The sequence below is a fragment of the Microplitis mediator genome, chromosome 1 (genome assembly GCF_029852145.1).
Source record: "Microplitis mediator isolate UGA2020A chromosome 1, iyMicMedi2.1, whole genome shotgun sequence".
In the NCBI taxonomy this organism is placed as follows: Eukaryota; Metazoa; Arthropoda; class Insecta; order Hymenoptera; family Braconidae; genus Microplitis; species Microplitis mediator.
The window spans coordinates 27441037-27465006 of NC_079969.1; the positions used below are offsets into that span (position 1 = coordinate 27441037).

The 23970-nt window shown below is 34.1% G+C and overlaps 3 protein-coding genes across 5 annotated transcripts; 2 read left to right on the forward strand and 1 right to left on the reverse strand.

Moving 5' to 3' along the window:
* The first annotated feature begins 1316 nt into the window (after positions 1-1316).
* LOC130670498 (growth arrest-specific protein 1-like) lies at positions 1317-10016 on the forward strand. 2 transcript variants are annotated; one of them, XM_057473915.1, is made up of 5 exons: positions 1317-1724; positions 7202-7479; positions 7572-7783; positions 8778-9052; positions 9520-10016. In XM_057473915.1, exons 2-5 carry the CDS (start codon positions 7207-7209, stop codon positions 9522-9524), a joined length of 765 nt encoding a protein of 254 aa, XP_057329898.1. In that variant the 5' UTR covers positions 1317-1724; positions 7202-7206; the 3' UTR covers positions 9525-10016. The 2 variants fall into 2 exon arrangements, with proteins under 2 accessions (XP_057329898.1, XP_057329893.1); XM_057473910.1 differs by having other exon boundaries at positions 1326-1724; positions 9504-10016.
* Positions 9609-15009, reverse strand: LOC130670490 (uncharacterized). Its single transcript, XM_057473900.1, has 4 exons — positions 14672-15009; positions 14488-14613; positions 13394-14253; positions 9609-13315 (listed from the first exon to the last, which is right to left on the reverse strand). The coding sequence occupies exons 1-4, from the start codon at positions 14819-14821 to the stop codon at positions 13027-13029; spliced, it is 1425 nt and encodes a 474-aa protein (XP_057329883.1). The 5' UTR covers positions 14822-15009; the 3' UTR covers positions 9609-13026.
* Positions 15010-16215: 1206 nt separating this feature from the next.
* On the forward strand, positions 16216-23195 carry LOC130670525 (serine/threonine-protein phosphatase 2A 65 kDa regulatory subunit A alpha isoform). 2 transcript variants are annotated; one of them, XM_057473940.1, is made up of 8 exons: positions 16216-16560; positions 16773-16964; positions 17048-17428; positions 18069-18224; positions 18298-18569; positions 19344-19782; positions 19852-20095; positions 20837-23195. In XM_057473940.1, exons 1-8 carry the CDS (start codon positions 16477-16479, stop codon positions 20839-20841), a joined length of 1773 nt encoding a protein of 590 aa, XP_057329923.1. In that variant the 5' UTR covers positions 16216-16476; the 3' UTR covers positions 20842-23195. The 2 variants fall into 2 exon arrangements, with proteins under 2 accessions (XP_057329923.1, XP_057329927.1); XM_057473944.1 differs by having other exon boundaries at positions 20842-23195.
* Positions 23196-23970: the final 775 nt, after the last annotated feature.

The following is a 23970-nucleotide window of genomic DNA, read 5'->3' on the forward strand; positions in this document are numbered from 1 at the left end:
TATATAAATTATTACAAATTGGATCCAGTTGTTTATTTCAAGTCTACTGAACTCCATTTCAAACTTTTTGAACTTCGGTTGTGACTTCCCGCCAATTATTTATAATTTCGCGCGCAAAAATTAATAATAATTCTAGCAGAAAAATTACTGTTCGTAATGAATAGTCAATATTTCAATTAATTTCCTGTACAGTAAATGCGTATCAACAGTAAAATTTACAAAATTATTCAGATTTAAAATTTTTTTTAAAACCAGAGAACAGTAATAATTACCAGTAATTTTTAAATTATTTTCTGTGCATGGTAATTTATACTTTGTTCAGTAAAAAATTTTTAATATCGACAGTAAAATTTATAAAATTATTCAGATTAAAATTTCTCAAATCCAATGCACGATAATAATTACCAGTAATTTTTTAATTATTTTCTGTGCATGATAATTTATACTGTGATCAGTAAAAAAATTTTAATATCGACAATGAAATTTATAAAATTATTCAGATTAAAATTTTTTAAATCCAGTGCACGATAATAATTACCAGTAATTTTTTAATTATTTTCTGTGCACGGTAATTTATACTTCAGCGCATAAAATAAATTTTTAAATCAACAGTAAAATTTTAAAAATTATTTAGATTTCCATTTTTTAAAAAACCAGAGAACAGTAATAATTACTAGTAATTTTTAATTATTTTCTGTGCATGGTAATTTATACTTCGGACTGTAAAAATTTTTAATATGAACAGTAAAATTTACAAAATCATTCAAATTTCAAATTTTTCTTAAAACCAATGCGTGGTAATAATTACCAGTAAGTAACTTTTACTATACGTAATTTTATAATTACTCATTAATTTTGCAAATAAATTGCTATCAAAAACGATAAATCCCTTTTTATAACAAACGTCAGTAATTTTTACTATACCAACTGCATAAACTAAAAATAAATAACAAACATCGTAAACATTGTTTGTGTTTACTTAAAAAGTAAACCAATCCTCGTATTAGATTGAGAGCCACGGTACTGGATACCAATGAATAAAGAGAGGGAAGTAGCATCTTTGGTGCTCATACTGAAAGAAGCTAAGCAGCAAAAGGCGCGCAATCTGGGACTAAGAATAAGAAGAAGGACCAAGAGTAGGGTAGGGGCCTTAGGTAAAAGCTGGGGCTCGAGGCTCAATGCTGGGCCTCTATACCATCGACATCTCAGTGGGCCTCACCTCGTTCCACCGGGAATCGACCGTAATGCTGTAGTTGTGTAGTAGTGTGTACCCTGTGTACCTTCCAAGAGCATAAATGGTAGGGATACGCCGAGTTATAAGCACAGTACAGGTATAGTGTTGTTGGGCCCTGCTGGATGGTATCTCAATCAGGCGGGCCGCAGGTTGGGCTGCCCTGGACCCCTGCGGTCGCGGTGGTGGGGAGGATCGAGCATACGGGCAGGCAAGAGGCCTTCGGCCGAAGGAGCCGTCACAACTCAATCTAGTTCCTCGGAGGCTGCGAGACCGAGCGTACGTCTGCTCTGTACTTATATTTCATGTTGTTGTTGTTTACTCCACCACAAACTTAATCTCCAATCATTCATTCAAATCCCATTGCGAAGTATGACCGAGTAATTTTACTTAAACACAGAACAATAATTGAAACGCGAACTGTGAGCCAAGTGAACTTATTGAGAAAATCGATTGTGAATCATGTGATTTTGAAGCCGAGGATAAAAAAGAGGTAAGAGAATCCCATATTTTTTTCGCGGGAGTTTTTGAATTTGAAATTTGAATATTTAAATGGGTATTTATGGAAGGGTTTATTACGACCTGATGTTTATTGTTTAATATCGCCGAGAGTTATCGATCAGTCAACGTCACTTAAAAGTTAACTCGGAGCTTGGAGCATTTAGCTGTCTGGCATCGATCAACAACCCTTCATCTGTTATGTTATTTATTGACATGCACATTTATGAGCTAGCTTTTGTTGCTTGTACGTGTGCAGTTAAATCTCGGATTTATAAACCAACCGAACGATTGAGGATTCAGTCCGAGATGAATAATGAACTTTGTTATTAAAAATAAGCTACACAGTTTTTCATCAGTTCGTTTAAATCCAACAACAAACCAGCTCTTGCCTTCAACTTTGATTTGTTTATATTCTTTTTTACTTTGGCCAGTCGTTGTAAATTAAACTCCATAAATCATATTGGGATTTTATTTATTTGCTCATTGAACTGATTATTGTTGATATTATTATTATTTATTTATTTAATAAGAATAAAAATGTTGTATCAAAGAGACTGCGGACTACCTGAAAGACATATCCGAGTCTTGGAGGCTGCTTGTTAGCGTAGACTACGATACCACGCTGTGGATTTATGTGTTTCTTCACTAATGAACTCGTGGCACCAAAAGGACATCATTGGACCTCGTGACCAAAGGATATGTTGTACCACGAATCAGGCATGTCTACCCAGTTACTGTCTCCTCTTTTTACCTCGAGCTAACTCTCACTCCCAACCAGTTGGGGAATAAAAAAAATTAGTCTACTTTAAATAATCATCAACGCGATGTACGCAGAAAAAAAAATAATTTTTGACGAAAAAAAATTTTTACGCGCTCCAAAAAATTTTTTGCGTTGCACAGAAAAAAAGGATTTTTTGGCGCAAGAAATATTTTGAATTATGAATTGAAGATAAAAATTTTTCTGGGACTAGAAAAAAAATTTCTTGGCTCCAAAATTTTTTTCTCGCCTCAAAAAATTTTTTATCGCCCCAAGAAAATTTTTGTTTTCAATTTATGACGCAAAAAATTTCTCAAATCAAATAAAAATTTTCTTGGGACGAGTCAAAATTTTTTGCGTCAAAAAAATCCTTTTTTTCTGTGTATGAATTGAAAATAAAACTTTTTTCTGGTCTTAAGAAAATTTTTGTTTTCAATTTATAATTCAAAAAATTTCTCAGATCAAGTAAAAATTTTCTTAGGGCGAGTTAAAATTTTTTGCGTCAAGAAATCCTTTCTTTCTGTGTATGAATTGAAAATAAAACTTTTTTCTGTTCCCAAAAAAATTTTTGTTTTCAATTTATAACACAAAAAATTTCTTGGATCAAGTAAAAATTTTCTTAGGACGAGTTAAAATTTTATTGCGTCAAAAAATATTTTTTTCTGCATAAGAAAATTTTTTTTCATTTTATAATGCAAAATATTTTGTTGCGCTAAGAAATTTTTTTTTCTGCCCTCCGGCCGGAAAGTGGCAACTTTCGGGCCGCTGCCCTAAACGAAGTTGCAACTTTCCGGCTTCGTCGAGCAGAAAAATAGTATACGCACCTTGGCCAGTAAAAAAGAAAGCCTCAGACCACATGTTTGTCAGCCTCGGCTTCGCCTCGGCCAACAATTACATGTGCTCTGAGACTTTTCTTATTTTACTGGCCGAGGTATGTAATATACTATTTCTGTGCAGGATATAAAATATAAAATTTAAAAATATATACAAGTAAATATATATATATCTATTTGTTTAAATCGTGACCAGTAAGTGCAGTGTTGCATTAACAGATCACGTTCTCGCCAAGTTATCACGCTTAAACCCGGAAGTAATTGATTTGTATCTATGAATTTAGATTTTTAATGTCAGCCTATTTTAGTGCAACCATTGTCTCCAGTCAATAGTAATATCTTTATAAAGCATCTCGACTTAATGCCCGCAAATGTCCATTTATTTAATCATTCAGCCGCTAACAAGATATTCTATCATTTTCCACAATTAATCTCCAATCAACTGAGCAGCGATTTCTGTGATCAACAAAATTTCTAATACTGAGTAAATTTATTTTTCGGCCACAGGATTCGAACCCACTTCCTTCTGTCTTTGTATCTTTAAATACTTTTATAAATAATTGTTGTTTTTTTATGACCACAGAGTACAACAATTATCATATATATTTATTAAAATTACTATAAAAACATATATTTTTTTCCCGGACGACAGTAAATATTTATAACTCCCAAAATAAATATTTTCTCACTAAAATAAAATTTTAAATTTTTCCCGCGGAAATTTAAAAAATTCACCTGCAGCTGATTCATATCTGGTTACAAGCCCGGTATTATTTAAACGATAAAAATAATAATAATTACAAATAAAATCGAGGGAATTAAAAAAAGTTTAAAGACTAGAAGGCATAAAAGATTTGTAAGATAGAAAGAGGAAAATAAAATAAAATAAAATAAAAAAGAGCAATACTATAGCCTATACTATTATATTGCGTGCCACCTGCTCTTCTTTATTTCTTTCATCTTATTTTTGTTTAAAACCAAGGGCCACTTATCCAGCCAACAGCAACAGCAGCCTCCTTGTTCCACATCTTCATCTCTCATAATAAAGTATCTCTGTTTTTAAAAATATATATACATATATTTGTGTACATATGCTCTGGTAAATGTTTAACTTACGCTCAATTGCCAAGCTATGCTTCTGATTAATTATTCAGATTACTCCGTATCATGATATATATATTTATATTCATATATAATGTGTACATAAAACAAAACTCTACTCAAGAAGTCAAGTAAAGACGAGGGCGATGCTCAGCTCAACTTGGAGTATAATCAAAGTAAATTTGAGTAAAAGTTTGAGTTTGAATTTAAACCTCAGCCCAATATGAGCCCAAGTCGTCTCAGTATCTGTATCTGTATCTGTATATATATCTGGTTGTTTGGAGTTGAGTTGATTTGGAGCCAGGCAGGCAGGCAGACGCGTGCTGGCACGCCATCAGCAAAGTGGGCATCACGAAACCGGAAAGCCAAACAAGAGGAATCAAATGAGATACGTTAATATTAGTATATGTAACCAACCGAAAGCGTATGCTGTAGAGTAGTGTAGAGAAACAGAACCAAGACGAACAAGACGGTATTAAACGATTTGTTTGCCATCCAATCAGGAGCCCATCGGTACCCACTCGTGCTCGCGACTACCGACTACTGACTACTTATACCCTCATACTACCACATATATGTATATATATATTTATATATATATATAAGCCCAACTCGAGTAGATAATTTCTCTTTTGGCTTCTTACTTACACGCAGGACCAATATTTACACTAGTGAGCTAAACCCTCCGGCGCGAGTCTTGCCCGCTGAAAATAAACCAGTAGCTAGAAGAAAAAGATTTTGTTTTTAAATAAAAAACAAATACTGATCAAGATTAACAAGAGTGTCGTCAAGTGAGTGATGACGTTCAAACAAACAACTCCATTCATTCATTCGTTCATTCAGACTAAAAAAAATAATGATATAATTATTATTTTGAAATTCAGCTCTTCTTCTTCTTCTTCTTCCTCTTCTTCAGATGATGTGATCAGCTACTGGCTTTAAAAGCTACGCACGGAATTACTTAAAAATAAAAACAATCTATAAGATAACTGTGTAATTGGAGAACCGAGCTACTGGGTAAAAATTATTAAGAGCCGCTTGACTGCTGCTGTTTTGCTGGAGCAATCTTCCTTTGGCCTGACGATCCCCAGTTGAGAAGTAGTCTGTAGCTCAATCTCGACCCCAGCCCCAGCCTCAATCTCAATCTCAACATCTTTAACGTCTTTAGAATTTAACACTCACACTTGCAGCACTTGGGAGTGTAGTACAGTAGTTGGGGAACAGAGTGCGTGGAGAAACCAACAAAATATACCGGCTTCACGTGGCATCCCCAAGACGTGGCAACCAGGGACAGATGTTCGCTGTATGTGTGGGTTTGCTTTGCGTTACCAACTTCCCAGCGACCTTGGTCACAATTATTTTTCAGAGGCTAGTGTCTAATGTCCAATCTATGAGTCGTTCTTTTAATCTTATGGGTTCTGGTGGTGGAATGATGGATCGACAGACTCGGGGACCGGTAGTCGCTGATGTAGAACAGCCGAATGGAAATTATTTTAAATTTATTATAAAGACGATGGAGATGGAGATGAAGATGAAGATGATGATGATGATGCTGATGGAGGGAGAGCTGCGGTTGGACGCAATTTACTAGCACGTGCTTATTTCTGGTCGAGTTGGTACGGTCGATTGAACGAGCAACACGATCGACCGCATGGCTGGTGTATATTTGATCTTCTGACGTATCAAAGAACATACCTCAAGACATTTAATCCATTCATCAACGGATAGGAGCTATCGTAATGTGCTCGCTTTCATTAATAAGACTTTTGCGAACCCGGATGTTTCGTTAGATTTGTTTAGATACACTTCTGTTACTTGTTTATTTATTTGTGATTAATGATACGCCTGCCATTTACATAACTCGATTCGCCGAATACATTGAAATATAAATACTATGTTTACAACAATCTTGTAGTACAATAGTATTGCTAGGTCGTGACTGATAATACTGGAATTCGTTTTATTTATTTATATAAGGTGTCATGTTTACTTGACATTTTTTTTTGTTCGTGGCTTTAAAAAGACTTTAATTATTTCGTATGATCAAGTTGATTTTTTTTATCGAATTAATTTGTCCGTTGGGGAATTTGATTTTTAAAAAAGTTCAAAATTTAGTTTTTGTTTAATTATCAGATTTGGAATAAAATTTTTATTTTGCTCAAAATTTGGTTTTTAAAATTTATAAACTTTTGAGGAATGAAAATAAAAAAATTTTCTTATGCTCAGATGAAAAATAACTTTTGGATAAAATTTTGAAAATTCCTAGTTTCATTTTAAAGTCAAACTTTATCTTAGGATGAGAAATTTGAATTTTTTTTTGAATATTTTTTGAAATTTATAATTTTAAAATCTGAAAGATCAGACGGTTGGAATTTTGAAAACTCATAGATCCAATTCCTATTGTTAGTTTTTACAATAATTCATTTTAAAAAAATTTTATCCAAGGCGCGAAATTTGAATTTTTTTGAATATTTAAATATTTATTAAAATTTATAATTTTCAAATCTGAAAGATCAGACGGTTGGAATTTTGAAAACTCATAGATCCAATTCCTATTGTTAGTTTTTACAATAATTCATTTTAAAAAAATTTTATCCAAGGCGCGAAATTTGAATTTTTTAAAATATTTACTTCTTCAATTCAAATTTTTGAATGAATTTAAATTAGAAAACACTATTGGGGTAATTTGGAGGTCTTAGACTACTGGAATTGATGAGTAAAAATAAAAATTCCTGAGAAAATAACAGATTGTACTAAAAAAATTGTATTTTTTTCCAGAAAGAATGAGTCCTGTCACGCGTTGGATCTGTATAGTCGTCGTCCTGGGGCTTAGTGTAAAAACAAAGGCGTCACCAGTAAATGCCACCAGAGTAATACCGTGTGATGAGGCTAAATTGAAGTGCGTATACCGAAAAGGATGTGGCGGTGCTTTGCAGCGGTATTTAACCAGCTGTGCTGGTATTTATCAAGACGGGGAGAACAGAAATTGTCCTGAGCAATGTCAGCAAGACCTTATTTCGCTCACCAGCACAGACGAGGGTAAAGACCTCATGAACGTACGTATCCATTCATTCATTAATTAATTAATTAATTAATTAAATATAAATAATAAAAATGATAATTAATATTGACCGGTATTTATTTTCAGTGTGAATGTACCAAAGATGATTTTATGTGTATAGATTCTAAGCAGAGAGTTGAAGTTTGCAGAGAATCAATTAATAGAGTAATGAATAATACAAGACTTAGTTGTATAATAGCCACTGGTATTTGTAATGCCGATACACTTTGTACTACTGCACTACATTACTACCGAAAAAATTGTAAACATATGTTCAGTGGTAGAAAATGTTCGCATCGGTAAGTTAATATAAATATATAGATATGATATATATATTAGGGGCGTGCGAATTTGCCGAGTATTTGTATGGAATCGAACGATTTGACTCGACTTTCAAAACAAATTATTTGTAAACTTACGAATAAGTCAAAAATTTTTTTTGAACGACTCAAAATTTTGAAATTTTTTCCAGTAAAAAGAAAATAAACTTTTGTAAAAATATATTTTCTTAAGTAGTAAATAAATAAAAATTATTAGATTATTAATTTCATATTTAAAGTGAAGAATAATTTTTTGACAGAAGAAAATGGAAATTTATTTACAGTAATCCAAAAAAAAAATAAAATTATTTTGAATAAAATCAAATTTTTGCACGGAAAATAGATTAGATTCAAAATTTCTTGTAAGAAGAAATTACAATATTTCTAAAAGTTATTTTTTCTCCAGTGCAATGATTCAAATTTTTGTCAGAAGTAGAACTCAGACAAATCTACGAGATTTACTCCTGGTTTAAAAAATTAAGCTCACTGTTAAATGAAAATTAAATATTTAGTTTGATGAGAATTTTCGGATTCGAATTGAATAATTCGCATGCCCCTAATATTTATATATATTTTTAATTTCCCAAGTAATTACCATAAATATATCAACTGCCTGTACTAAAATTAATATTTTTATCTCCAATTTTTTAAATTAAAATTTTTCTTCAAACAAAAAAATTTCTTTTACAATAAAAAATTATTTATTTGTAATTTTTCAAAAAATTAGACGATTTATTGTTCAAATAAAGAATTAAAAATTTACAAAAGTCATTAAAAAAAAATTTATATCAAAGCTCTTTAAATTTTAATTTAAAAAAAATATATGACTATTAACTTCTATTAAAAATTAACTTTTTCGCATTTCCGCTAATCAAAAACTAAACCCAAGATAAATTCTAGTCCCAAATAATATGTGTCTATATGAATGATATAAATATATAAAAGTATAATAGCAAGTGTGTAATTATTCCAGGTGTAGAAATTCGTTGGAAATTCTCCTGCGACAGGATAAAGCAGCGGATTTAAAAACATGTGTGTGTGACGGCCGTGAGGATTACGACTGTCGTGGCATACATCGTAATATGCACTTACTATGTTTTAATAAAACAGAAGATGAGTACGCACTTATAATACAAGAACAATATCCCGATACATTCACAAACGAAGTCGGGGATGTTAATTCCGGTGAATCTATTTACATTAGAGCGAGTTATCTTATTTTAATTGCTCTCTTAGTCCTTCTAAAAGGTAAATATTTCACGTCTTTCATATTTCCACACATTTACACATTCACACAACCATACATATATATTTATATGCATGTACATTTAATATACTAAATATTTAAAAATACAAAGCAGAATCTCCAGCTCGCTACACTTGAGACAAAGTTTGTCATCAAGAATTGCTTTCATAAGTTTAAAAATAAATTACCCGTTAGATCCTCTCTCTCCCTCCCTTTTTATTTTTTTCTCTATTTATTTTAAGGTTTTTCTCATTTAAAAACGTCTTGGGTACGGGATTATAAACTAAAATAAATCCCCTGGCATTTTCCCTCAACTCATATCCCGACTCTTTGTCTCATCTGCACCCTAGTAAAATTTTTTCCATAAATACTCACACAACTTTATGTACATATACAATCCACATATATTTAAATGTATGAGCAGTAATACTAATTAAAATAAAAAAATCAAAGTTTACTTCTGTTACAGACTGATGATTTACTGCAATGATAAGAGAATAAATAAAAATCTAAACAGTATTCCATACGTGAATGACCAAAGATCATAAATATTTTTAAAAAAAACCATTGGATATATTGTGGGATGTAACAGATTAGACGAGGATAAGTGAAATAAAATAAACCCGATTGCGATAATGAATCTACGCTATGCGACATATTTAATTTATATACTTGGAGAGCTTGGAAACTTGGGTACTAAAGTGGGAGTTTATGCTCGAAAATAAACCTAAGGCTTGTCTCTGTGTACATCAACAACATGGGAATGAAACGGATACGAGTAACGCAAAAGACATTACAGAAATAAAACTAAAATACTATTTTATTTTTAAAAAACTCAATACTGTAAATTAAGTGTATGATAGTCTATAGGCAACAATTAATATTTGTTTTTATTTATAATATATTAATTATCGATGTCGTATAATGTGTTTAAGGGTGTGTAAATAAACGGGTATATTATTATTATTTTATTTTTTTTCTATTACTTTTTCCAGTGCGCATGATCATGTTCAAATTTTTGGCGCAGATGAATTTTTATTCATTTAATTTTTGTGTCATTTTTATTATATTGGAAAATGACCCAGGGTCTTCACAAATGTATATATATATATATATATATATGTAACCGAGAAAAAATACGGGTGGTTTAGTCCGGGTACACAGAAAAAAAGGATTTCTTGGCGCAAAAAATTTTTTGTTTTAAGAAAATTTTTACTTGACCCAAGAAATTTTTTTTATTATAAAGTGAAAACAAAACTTTTCTTGGGGTAAGAAAAAATTTTCTCGGAACAAGAAAAAAATTTTTTAGGCGAAAAAAAAATTCTTGAGCCAAGAAAAATTTTTGTCTTCAATTCATAATACAAAATATTTCTTGCGCCAAGAAATTATTTTTTTCTGTGTATTATTGGCAAATCGCACTGTAACTAATTAGCGAGTAAAGACGGAAATGAAACCAGGAATGATCGAGTTATTAAGATTTAATGTCTGATATATTAATTTAAATATAAATATAGACGTGATTTAGCTCGGAGGGTTGCGTTAAATAAAAAGGCATAAAGAGGTGGATGACAATGATGAGGACGTTGTTGTTTGTTGTGAAGAGTGCTCATCGCTCTATACAAGTTTTCTATTGAGCATCAGCTGTTATTGTGGACCAACTATACGGATGCAACACACAACGTGGTTTCTCGTGGCCACACACGTCGGCCCACAAACGTCGTCTCTTTCTTTCTCGTTTTCTTACTCTCGCCTGTAGGCTATCCGTAATATTACCACATAACATTCACGTATATATATATAAATATATGTGTAAGTGTGTGTGTGGGTAATATATGTATGGTAGATTTTGTTAATACATCAATAATTGGTCATCATATCATAGGGATTGAGCTGGTGGGTCCATGACGTTTTACTGGCGACGTGATCAGCGGAGAGCCGCCCGGGGATCCGCGGTAACATACGACCTTGTTCGTTATTTCGTTTTCACTGAGCATGACGAATTAAATGGCCGAAAACGTGCCCGTAGAGCATTCAAGGTTGCCTACTGTTCCGGTTAGCAGTAAAAATCCCATTTAAAACGGAAATAAATGTGTTTTTGTTGAGCTCTGCATTGTGGGCTTAGATACCTAGAAGGATCGTAACTTTGGATCCCGGGTTTACGGCCGATGGAGAAAGTTTACGAAATTTTCTGGTGGGTGTTGTAAATAACTTCTGGTGAAGTTTTGTATTTTCTACTTAATCTTAATCTCTATCTTGGTGACATCGAAGGGCTCGCCACGTGGTGCCGTTAGTTTGGATTTGGGTTTAGTTCTATTTGGGTTGGAGATAGAGAAGACAGTTTGCTTGTGGGTTTTTAGTTTCGTTGGCCCTGCGTCTCGTGGTATAGAGTAGGCAGTAAAAGGTATCGCGCCTGTTTCGAGTTGAGCCTACTATACACTAGTATAGCAGGCTGGGTAGGCCCCTTGATATTCACGAGCAGAGGGTACTCGGACTCGGCCTTATATTCAGAGAGAAGCCTAAGAGGGAGCGAGAAGGTGGAGCTAGGAACCGGTGGAAGAGAGAAAGCTGAAAGGGACGACCGAGGGCAGAGGAGAATCACGGGGCTTGAGGGAGAGAGAGCGAGTGGTGTTGGCCACACACGTAGCAAAAGAAGACGAGACTTTGGTGAGCATGAGTGAGACGCGAGGCCCGAGAGGATCGACCCATGCTGTCTCCAGTACCAACAAACCAGGACGGAGAGACTCGGCGAGGAGAGACGCAGAAAGGGAGGACCCGCAGGCTCCGTGCCGTGGACCACCCACCTTGCCTTCGAGGCTCTCCACACAGCTCATTCTACACTCAAACGTCTCTCCTGGCTGTACCTTCTCTACTTGCTACCTCTGGTCTCTACTCCGGATAGGAGTTTAATCGTCTGCTCTCCTCGGACGAGCTGACGGTTGCCGTTGCGCTAAATCTTTCATTTTTCCGCTAATTACTGGCTAAATCATCATTCCCTTTGCTCACTATTTATTTTCAGCTAGTAGTTAGTGCCCACCAGCCATCAGCTACCAGCTAGCCTGTCTAATTGATCACGGTCTTGATGCAAGCGCCAAATTTATTTTATTAAACTTTTTTTAAATATTTATACAGACGGTAATAAAAAAAATAATATTATTTTCTGCAGCTGAACAATTGGTAATAATGACGCGGCAACAGAGCTCACGTTAAAACGTTTTATAGTTCATAAATAAGCGGTTTCGAGGACCAAGTACACAGGATGACGGGCAAGCCAAGCGTAATTACGGGGCTGTTTGCCGACGGGTAAAGCCAACCGGCTACGGTTTAAACTCTCTTACTCTCCGTTAATCTTGATTTGATGATCAATGAATGCTCTCTTCCTCCCAGGCCCTGTCGCTCCTTCTCGCTCGGTCTTACTCTCGATCCAAGCCCTCTGTCTTCATCCTTACCCGTAATTTCGTCAGTTGTTTACTCTTTACGCACTCAGCGACAAAACCCTCACAAGCCATACAACTTCCTTATGCTTTTATCTGCACCAGGTGCAGCTCCACCTTGGACACGCTGATTACACTCTTGTCTACATCCCGACTCATCACCGTAATTACTCAGTGCTCTACTGACATCACCATCAGCATCACCACCAATCGGAAAATTATATCGCGGCAATGATTCCGTCACTTTATAGATCGGATCCACGGCCACCGGGAAACCGGAAACCCGGAGTCGTCATAATGACGGCGACAGACCTCCCAGTTTGTTGAATAACCGCATCCATAATTTACTTTCTCTTTCTTTAACTTTGAAACTTTATTTATCTAATCACTACTGATTTACAATAATTGCCTAAAATCAATGCATTGTTATCACTCGTCTCGAAAATATTTATGTTCAGCAGATAGTTGGTGTCCATAAAAATATATTTTTTTAGGTATATAAAATAATATATGGATTTAAACAGTTAATTGTAAATTATCAATAATTAATGAGGCGTTACCACATCATGCATCGCGTATTTCCATGTCCAGGCTCTCGCGACTTCTTCAAACCTTTCACGGTCATTAGTGTACATATCACCGAGCTCCGGTTCCATACAAACTTGACAGTAGGGATCTGTAAGCAAACTCTGGACGCTTATCAACACTTTAGATATCGTAAGAGCCAGTGACCAGTTGTGTTGAATTGAATCGATACCGACGTCGCCGTGTCTCGAGACATTCGGATGGAGGATTTTAGTCAGGAATCTCACCACTGGTGGACACATTGGATAACTGAAAAATTTAACAGTCAAATATTTATTATTCTCATTAAATTTACGGCAAATAATTGTAATTAAAGTGATAAATTACCTGTAAGGTACTTGGAGATACAAATAAAATAAACCGCCTTCGTAAGGACTACCAATGGGCCCAGTGATGGTCGCCTGCCAATGACAGCACATGGCATCCAAAGGAGTGGCTTCGATTCCTTCTGGGGGATCGATCCTCAGACTCTTCAACTCCATCCTCAATCTGTTCCTGCGCCAGGAATTCTCCTCCCCGGTGGCGGGTTTCGAACGCAGACACATCTGTGCTAGACAAGTTCTGCAGGGCATCGAGGAAGCCAGACGGTCGTAAACTTTGTACCAGTTGTCGACATGCCCGATCGCTTTGTAAAGCGGCCACCGGAGCCTCACGTGCTGCTGCCACTGCTGAGGAGGGACGTGGGTTAAAAGTAATCCGTTCCAGCGGCGACAGACTTTGGCAGCCGACCAGAGGCTCACGTCGTCCAGGTGAGAAAATACCGCCAGAAGCACTTCCGGAGGCAGTCGCTCGACCAGACCTGGTTCGATTATCGGCTCGTGTTCCTGGTGCCGGTGGTTGCTCAGCACATCCACGCGCTCGGCCAGAGTCCGGGGTTTTATTTCTATTATGTTGTGCAGCGACATTGCCGACAGATCAAGCGAATTAGGATCATCGGAGGTCGAGGCGTCTTCTGATTGGTACAATTTTATGGCCTCGAATACGCGGTTCGAGGGCCCAGGACCGTGCAAGTGGTTGAATATTTCAGGGTCTACTGACACTTTTAAAAATGGCTTTTCTTTATTGTTATCATTGTTGGAGCTTTGGGCGGCTTCAGAACGTGCGCGTTGGGGCTGACTGACTCTTCGTTCCGGATTGTAGAATAAATCCGTCGGTTCATCGTTACCAGAATCTTCATCGTCTGTTTTCTAAATTAAATAAATACACTGAGTTACAAGTTTTATTTATGACAGATTGACATCAGAGGATTTTATCAACAAGTAGTCGTTCAATAAAATTTTTTTTCAAAGAAATGAGTCCACTGGTGCTGGAGAACCAAAGGAATCATTGACGAGAACCTGGACTTGTTTTTCCAGGACTATTGTGTCAATTGATATTTTTTTTGCATGCTCAAGATTCAAATTAATGGGATGGTAAATTACCTCGCTGAATGGTGGAGCAGGTCTAGTCCCAATGTCATCGGGAAATAAAAATGCGTGACATGTAGCACATACTGGTTCTTCAAAACTTGGACCGTAGTATCCATTGCAGATGTGACAGGCCAAGGTCTGTAATAAAATAAATTATTTTCCTCTCCTGGTTTAATAAAATAATAATTCAACTCACGGAAAATTGAAACTCCGGACAGGGAACGACTTCCACAGGATCTAGAAGCTCGTCATCGTGAGAATACAAGCAGAGGTCCAGTTTCTCACCCGGTCTTTCATTATCAATGTCAACACCTCTGTCTTCAATATTGTCACCTGCCATTATCATGGTGTGATTTAAAATATATGTAGGCTGCAAATATAAACCTTGACCATCAGTCCATACCACGGTTTAATTTAAATGATATCTATGTCCCAATAGACTGACAATTTTGTATTGTATGCAAATTGTTTAGCACAATTACAATTACAAATATGAATGACACTTATACACAATCACATTTGATGACCATAAATTATTTAATTATAGACAGTGACCAGCGTCGACATTCCGGGTCTGCTTAAAAGTACTTCGAAATTTTGCCGCCAGACTTCTTGTTCTCGATTCAAAAAATTATTCACGATCTCCGGATTAAATTAATTAATTACTGATAAATAAAAATATTTTTTATTAGATACTGAAGTTAACTGACGTCTAATAATTTTTTTATTTTTTAAAAACGATAAATCAAAAAAAAATATGACAATTGGAATTTTGAAATAAATGAACAAAATGGATATTGAATAAAAATAAAAAAATTCACATCTGTAGAATTTAAAAATCTGCATGTGCATTTTTTTTTATTTTAAATTTTTAATTGTTTAGTTCGTTTATTTATAAATTAAAATTTTTTCCACATCTGCCACATTCACAGGAAACTGAAATTAGCGGATTGTTAATTTTTGAATTTCTTTCAAAACGATTGGTTGCAAAAAAAAATATTTGAAAAAATTGCACTTGTAGTTTTTTAAATTTTCTACATGTGCATACTTTTAGTTTTTTTTTTTTTTAAATTAAAATCCGGATTAATTGTCAGCTAACTTTAAAATTATAAAAATTACATATGAATTTAGCCGACGTCTAATAATTTTTGGATTTTTTTTCCGAAGATAAATTATAAAAAAAAAATTTTGAAAAAATTGTACCTGTAGTTTTTTTAATTTTCTACATGTGCATATTTTTATATTTTTTTTTTCGTTACCTGATTCGTTGAAAAAAATATCCAAAAATTTTTGAATGCCTGTCAATTTCATGATACTAAAATTACACCAATAGTTTTTTTATTTTTCTACACCAAAAAAAAATTTCATGACCCAGGAAATTTTTTATTGACTCCAAAAAACTTTTTATTTAATTGACAAAAAAAATTACTCTCCACTGGACTCGATTCTGGATGTTTCTTTCAAATTTTCTAATGGCGCGAAATTTAAAAGTTGCAATAAAATTTAAATTTCTCGCATCAGTTTTTTACTAGACAATTAATTTAATCAGGTGTAATTACTGTTGTATAAAATAATTAATCAAATTCCGAGGGTTTTTAAAATTTTTGAATGACATCTGGTCTGTTTTATCACAAGCAGCTAAAATGAAGAATACAAAAGCAGCGACATGGAGTTTACTGACAGAACCAATTATTTGAACTTTTTCGATGATGACAATCAGAGTTTCATATATTTCTGAAACTTCCTTCTTCAATATCTAAATTTTCCATCAAACACTCGAACCGATGCGATATTTTAATCACTCAAAACTGGCTGCAAATAAAAATACGCAGCGGTTTATAAATAAGTAGCCCGAGAAAAAGTTTAAATATTTAAAAAAAAAAAGCTAAAAGTTAATAAAGGTGTCAGGCACACGGTGCCAAAACATACTAAAAATATATAAAATACGCCTATAAAAATAAGATAATAAAATTTATTTAAATAGTGACTACCAGCAGCAAAATGGCAGCGGCCGACTCATCAACCGACGACAGTCTTTATCCAATAGCCGTTTTAATTGACGAATTGAAGAATGAGGATGTCCAGGTACTGAACACCATCATCACCACCACAATTTTTTTATTTTCAAAATTTATACTCACTTATATTATTTATTACTTTTTATTTTTATTTGAAAATACCGCGCGATAGGTTACGGCAGTCGGTGTTGAAAAAATTCAATCCCAACAAAACTTTATATTTTTTTGATAATTGACAGTAATTATGAAAATAATAATGACGAATTTTTTTAAATTTAGTTACGTCTGAATTCAATAAAAAAACTTTCAACAATCGCGCTGGCACTTGGAGCTGAAAGAACACGCAGTGAATTGATGCCATTTCTCACTGAAACAATTTACGATGAAGATGAAGTATTACTAGCACTTGCTGAACAACTTGGATCATTTACTCCACTTGTTGGCGGGCCTGAATACGTCCACTGTCTTCTGGTAATTATTTCCTGTCAAAAATTTTGACAGCTATCGCTATAAATATAAATATTAAAATAACTAATGATGTCTTGATGATACAGCCACCATTGGAAGCTTTGGCAGCAGTAGAAGAGACAGTAGTGCGTGACAAAGCCGTGGAATCACTCCGAAATATCGCCAGCCAACACAGCCCAACTTATTTGGAAGATCACTTTGTACCGTTGGTCCAACGTCTGGCTTCTGGCGACTGGTTCACGTCGAGAACTTCAGCTTGTGGATTAATAAGTGTATGCTACCCACGTGTAAGTCCCGCGACTAAAGCTGAGTTGAGAAACCATTTCCGTAACTTGTGTCAAGATGACACTCCGATGGTGCGTCGATCTGCGGCTTCTAAACTCGGGGAGTTCGCTAAAGTTGTTGAGATCGAGTATCTCAAGGCGGATTTGATTCCGATGTTTGTTGTCCTGGCACAGGATGAACAGGTAATTTAAATAATTAATCAGTTGTCAATCAATTGCAGTCTTCAAGTTATTGAAGACATTCTCAGACAGCGCCGCTTTTTAAAAATTTTCAAAGACAACTGTCATAAGCGCAGGAAAATTTGATCAATTAATTAAAAAGAGGACAAGTTACAGCTCGCGACAACTTATTGCAGTAACTTGTCATCAAGTTGGCCAGAAAAATTGAAATTTCTATAAGTTGACAACTGGACGTCAACTTACTGAGAAAGTTGATGGCAAAAGTTGGCGGAAAGTTGCCTTTAATTTTATAAGAAAGTTGCTAACAACTTGTCAACAGTTACAAGAGTTGAAAGTTGTCGTCAACTTGATGGCAACTAATTGACCCCAACTTTTTGACCATAAAGTTTTGCTATCAGGGAAATATGGAAAATAACTTTTAGTAAAATCTTCATGTCAATTTTGTAATTAGAATTTTCAAACTTTTGAGAGAAAAATTTCGTTCAACTCCTAATTGATAACAACTGTAAGCAGTTTTTTTTTAAATTTGAATACGATTATGACAGTTGAGTCATTAAAAATTTTAAAAAAGTGGAAGGAACTGTCTGAGAATGCCCTTAAATTTTATAATAAATGAATAATTAAAATGTTTAATTATTTTCAGGACTCAGTGCGTCTGTTGGCAGTTGATGCATGTGTCAGTATTGCTTCTCTTCTTCAGCAAGAAGATGTTGAACAATTAGTCATGCCAACATTGCGTCAATGTGCTGGTGACCAGTCGTGGCGCGTCCGTTATATGGTCGCTGATAAATTCACTGATGTAATTAAAAAAAAACTTCAATTATCAATGACTTAGTCAGCAATAAATAAATAAATAATAATATTTTTTCCAGCTCCAAAAAGCAGTGGGTCCAGAAATAACAAAAACTGATCTAGTTCCAGCATTCCAAGTTCTGTTGAAAGACACTGAAGCTGAAGTAAGAGCAGCAGCCGCTGAAAAAGTTCGTGAATTTTGTCAAAATCTCGATCAGTTTAATCAAGAAAATATTATTATGACAAATATATTACCTTTTATAAAAGAACTTGTTGCTGATCTTAATCAACATGTTAAATCAGCACTAGCTGGTGTTATTATGGGACTCAGTCCTATTTTAGGAAAACACAAGTAAGTTATTTTAATTAATATTCATTTGCAAATCGACTTTTTATAAGAATTTGATGTAATTTAAATATGATATCAAGATAAATCCTAAACAACTAGTCCTTGATCCAAGAACTGGTACCTGATCAGAGAACTAGTACCTGATCCAAGAACTAGTACCTGATCCAAGAACTATTACCTCACCTGAGAACTGGTACCTGGTCAGAGAATTAGTACCTGATTTAATAACTAGTACCTGATCAGAGAACTAGTACCTGATCCAAGAACTATTACCTCACCCGAGAACTGGTACCTGGTCAGAGAATTAGTACCTGATTTAATAACTAGTACCTGATCAGAGAACTAGTACCTGATCCAAGAACTATTACCTCACCTGAGAACTGGTACCTGGTCAGAGAATTAGTACCTGATTTAATAACTAGTACCTGATCAGAGAACTAGTACCTGATCCAAGAACTATTACCTCACCCGAAAACTTGTACCTGGTCAGAGAACTAGTACCTAATCAGTGAACGAGTACCCGATCAGAGAATTAGTACCCGATCAGAGAACTAGTATTCGATCAAAGAACTAGTATCCTGATTGGGTACTGGGTCTCTTACCTTAGTAATTAGTAAAAAACTTATAAATATTAAAAGACATCTGTCTCACAATTTCAAAACGAGAAAAAGAGAGTAAGCGATATTGAGTAAAAGAGGAAGCAATAGGGAGTAAGAGTAAGCAATAGCACACACTATAAGAACTGTAAATAATCTTGATTGGTGATTATTGTTTCAGTACTATTGAACACTTGCTGCCACTTTTCCTGATGCAATTAAAAGACGAGTGTCCAGAAGTACGTCTTAATATTATCAGCAACTTGGACTGCGTCAACGAAGTAATTGGGATCCAACAACTGTCCCAGTCCCTACTGCCAGCAATTGTCGAGCTTGCTGAAGACAGCAAGTGGCGAGTGCGCTTAGCAATCATCGAATACATGCCGCTGCTAGCTGGACAACTGGGCGTTGAGTTCTTTGATGAAAAACTAAACTCGCTGTCAATGAACTGGCTCGTCGATCACGTCTACGCAATCAGAGAAGCCGCGACGCTCAACTTGAAAAAATTGGTCGAGAAATTCGGTCCCGAGTGGGCATCGAACACAATTATTCCAAAAGTTTTAAATATGTCCCGTGACCAAAATTATCTCCATCGTATGACATGTTTGTTCTGTATCAATGTAAGTATTTTATTTATCAAGCCATCAATTCATTTAATTAATTAATTAATTAATTTTGTTTACTGGCAGGTTTTGGCTGAAGTATGCGGTCCCGATATCACAACAAAAGTGATGCTGCCTACAGTCATCGCAATGGCAAATGACAACGTAGCGAACGTAAGATTCAATGTAGCAAAAACATTACAACGTATTGGGCCTTATCTAGAACCAAGTGCAGTACAAACGCAAGTTAAACCAGTACTTGATAAACTTAACACAGATCCAGATGTTGATGTCAAATATTTTGCTTCCGAAGCTATTGCTGGTATCGCAGGTAAATTAATCACTTCTTAAAACTCTGCTCTCTATCAGTGCTAATTACACTCATACAAGATAGAAGTACCATTTGTGGCCACTGCTACATTTGACACTTAATTTAACGAAAGAGACCCAGTACCCGACCAGGGAACGGCTCCCTGCCTTTATAAATCCGGAATAATTTCTCATGCAAAAATTTCTCAGCAATAATTACTCAAACAAAAATTGATCCGACACAAAAATTTCTCGCTATATATTATTTGCCTTGAAATTCTTCAAGAAAATATGCCTTGAGAAATTTTGTCGCAAGAAATTATTGCATGAGAAGAAAAAGACGGTCGCTCCAGGGAACTAGTAGACACAAGTACATGTAGAGATCTACTGCTAGTACCAGTTCTTTGATCGGGTACCAGGTCTTTATTTCATTTGAAATTTCTCTGGCCAAAAACGCCACAGTCGAATTCCATTAACTCGGACGATTAGTTTACGGAGGAGCGGAAATTTCTTTGAATTTCTGAGTTAACGGATGCCCCTTCTTCCTTAAAAGAAAACTATACGCATGCGCTCTTACATCTACATGAATGATGTATAGATAAATATAGAGAGACATACAAATGTCGAGTAGCGGGTGGGAGGCAGCCTAGCTCGAGTGGGGGTCAAAATTGAGGGGAAGTTCCGAGATAATGGAATCCGACTGTACTTCTATCCTGTTATTTAAAATATATGTGATATTAATTACAAATTTATTTTTTTGCAGCGTAGGTTAATCAGGTCTCCTAAGCGCATTTATCTTTAATCTTCATGCAAAAACATAACTACGTATAAAAAAAAAAAAAAATACATTAAGTAAATTAGAGAAGGAATAAATTTTTTCACAGCGGGAATATAATTAACAATAACAGTAACAATTATAATAAAGTATCAATACCGGTCTCTCTTTTCCACAAGATGTAGCTGGATACCGTGAAGATGCACATAGCGTAGAAAAATTTAAGTAACCCACGGATTTAACAGTTAATGCAAACTGCTATTTTAAAATTTCAATTGTATTTGTATATCTATAGCAATTGTACTAAGTATTGAATTATTCAGTTTATAAAATAAGTTCATATTACTATTAATATTATTATTATGTATCTTGGTAATAATTAAGTTAATGTTCTTGTCGATTAGGAGAACAATAAAGTGGATAATTACGCGGTATCATTCCCATATTTAAAAAAAAGAAGAAGGAAAATAAAAAGTCGTGTCACTAACTTGGTTATTACTGAAATAAAATATTAAATCAACATTTACTTTTCTACATATTTTATTGACAAATTTAAATATACAATTATCCTGAAAGCAAAACAACAAACAAACCAAATTTTATTTTTTCACTAGATCTGTACTGGAAGTTTAAATTCCTGCCCTGTTTAGAGGGAAGAAAATCTTTCGTTTCTTTTATGAGAAAACGAATGATGAAAATTAACGCATGCGCCATTCCTGCCACAGAGAAATATTTAAACTTCCAGGTAAAGATCTGGTGAAAAATTGTGTGGACACCTCATAGGAAAGTAGGACTCGCCTTCGGCTAAGGCTGGCAATTACACACAGAATGTCCTACTTTCCTCTCTTGGTGTGTAATATACTATTTTATGACACCAGCATCGAAACTTAAAATTTCAGTGTCTACAGTCAGTGGAAACAAAATAGTTTCAGTAAAATGCCGCGAATTAATATCAGCAAACGCGTGAATTGTGAATGCTTTCAGTCAGCAGAAACAAACTTGTTTCGTCCCGAGGGAACAAACAATAGTATATTTATTATTACACACCTAGGGTAGTAAAGTAAGAAATGTCTCAGATCGCATGTAATCTGAGGCTTTCTTATTTACTGCCCAAGTGTATACTATTTTTCTCCTCGACGGAGGCAGAAAGCGTAAACTTTCCTCCCGCTGCACGGAAAAAAAATAGTAGTGGCAACTCTGGGATAGTACTGAGTACTTTCTGTAAAAAAAAAAATTTCAGACAGTACTATATCCACTACTCTCTGGATGGTACTGAGTACTATTCCGGACAGTAGTGGATATAGTCTAGATAGTAGTGAATACAGTCTCGATAGTATACAGTACTGTCTAAAAATTTTTTTTTACAGAAAGTACTCAGTACTATCCCAGAGAGTTGCCACTACTATTTTTTTTCCGCGTGTGCGAAACAAAGTTGCCGCTTTCTGTCTCCATCGAGGAGAAAAATAGTATACGCACATACATGTGATCTGAGATATTTCTTACTTTACTGCCCTAGGTGTGTAATATACTATTTCTGCCCGCTGACTGAAGCCCGCAATTTAAACTCTGATAATTGTCATTTTTTCAATAATAATTTCCAAGCATTAATTTTATTTATGTAAATGACAGTTCTGACTTTGAGATTAAGATTTATAAAAATTAGTGTCAATAATAAATAGTATTTATAGCCTCTGCTTAATTATAAATTGCAAATGACAATTTAATAGTTGATAACTCAGTGGCCTTAAATTAACTTGATTCTGACTGGCTGCTGACACTGAAACTAAGTTCCAATGCAGGTAATCCGGAAAAATATTCCGCGTAACTCAAAATGAAAGACAATTTCACACTGCGAGTGATGTCAGCCAACTTCACTCTGGTGTGAAATCTGTTTCAACCCTTGTCACACAATGTACTATTTTAAAATTACAAAACACAAGCACGTTTGATTTTATTTTTAATTCTGTCCTGTTTACATTTAACATATCACAGCTCACTATCCTCTCTCATTTTATTATCATTATTTTTTTTAATCATTACATTGATATACATATATATTTTATATATATATAGTAAAGTGTAAGTGATGTACGCAGTGGATAAATAAAAGTAACAATAAATGATTCTACTGTTAATGATTACTAGGGTTAATGACATTGACTGATTTATATTTAAATAAATTGGCTGTCAAAGCACCATGACACGGTCAGCTACTTAGCCATTAATTGATTAATTAATTAATTGGTTTAATAACTCATCGATTACAACACTGATTAATATAAAATGATTGTATTACTTTATTGATATCAGACTTTAAAATATTTTTAACTATTTTATAATATCAGTTTTTTAAAAAAATATCTACTGCCAATCATTTTTTTTTTAATTAACGGATTAAAAAATTTACGATTAATTAATTAAATCTAGTGGCATATCAAGAAATTAGGGTAGAAAAATATTACAATGACTTAAATATTGCGAGACATTTTTTTAAATATATATGAGAATATAATATATTCTCATATATATTAATTAACAATAATTTGGTTTAATTAAAATCTCAGATTCAAACTCAGATTCAAAAACTGGTTTTAAGATCAAGAAATTTTTTTTCGACTTTTAATCAAATTTTTACAGCGACAGTAAAAAAAAAGTATAAGAATATAATTATAAAATATCAAAATATATATGAAGACGTGAGCCTAGAAATCAAAATTTTAATTAATAACAATAAACTTGAATTTTATTATGATACTGAAGTTAGCAGACGTCTAATGATTTTTGAATTTTTTTTTTAGACCATGAACCATACAAAAAAAAATATTTGAAAAAATTGCACCTGTAGTTTTTAAATTTTTCTACATGTGCATATTTTAAGTTTTTGTTTTTTTGTAATTGATTCGGTGAAAAAAAAATCCGAAAATTACTAATTGTCTGCTAACTTCAGGATCATATTTTATTAATTAATTATTTAAAGTGAATAATAATTAAATTTTTAAATAAACTATCGGATATTTAAAACGATTATAAAATTATAATTAATTTCTTGTAATAATTAGTCACTTCCTCATTGAACTGATATTTAACATAATTTATCTACTACTTTATATTAATAATAACAA

Excerpts from the sequence above, each read along its gene's own strand:
- LOC130670498 (XM_057473910.1), top strand. The coding sequence starts at position 7,207 with ATGAGTCCTGTCACGCGTTGGATCTGTATAGTCGTCGTCCTGGGGCTT. Across the intron at positions 7,480-7,571 it reads AGGGTAAAGACCTCATGAAC|TGTGAATGTACCAAAGATGA; the intron begins GTACGTATCCAT and ends ATTTATTTTCAG. Across the intron at positions 9,053-9,503 it reads TCTCTTAGTCCTTCTAAAAG|TTTACTTCTGTTACAGACTG; the intron begins GTAAATATTTCA and ends AAAAAATCAAAG.
- LOC130670490 (XM_057473900.1), bottom strand. The coding sequence starts at position 14,821 with ATGATAATGGCAGGTGACAATATTGAAGACAGAGGTGTTGACATTGAT. Across the intron at positions 14,614-14,671 it reads GTCCGGAGTTTCAATTTTCC|ACCTTGGCCTGTCACATCTG; the intron begins GTGAGTTGAATT and ends ATTTTATTACAG. Across the intron at positions 14,254-14,487 it reads CTGCTCCACCATTCAGCGAG|AAAACAGACGATGAAGATTC; the intron begins GTAATTTACCAT and ends TATTTAATTTAG.
- LOC130670525 (XM_057473940.1), top strand. The coding sequence starts at position 16,477 with ATGGCAGCGGCCGACTCATCAACCGACGACAGTCTTTATCCAATAGCC. Across the intron at positions 16,561-16,772 it reads TGAAGAATGAGGATGTCCAG|TTACGTCTGAATTCAATAAA; the intron begins GTACTGAACACC and ends TTTTAAATTTAG. Across the intron at positions 18,570-19,343 it reads CCTATTTTAGGAAAACACAA|TACTATTGAACACTTGCTGC; the intron begins GTAAGTTATTTT and ends TTATTGTTTCAG.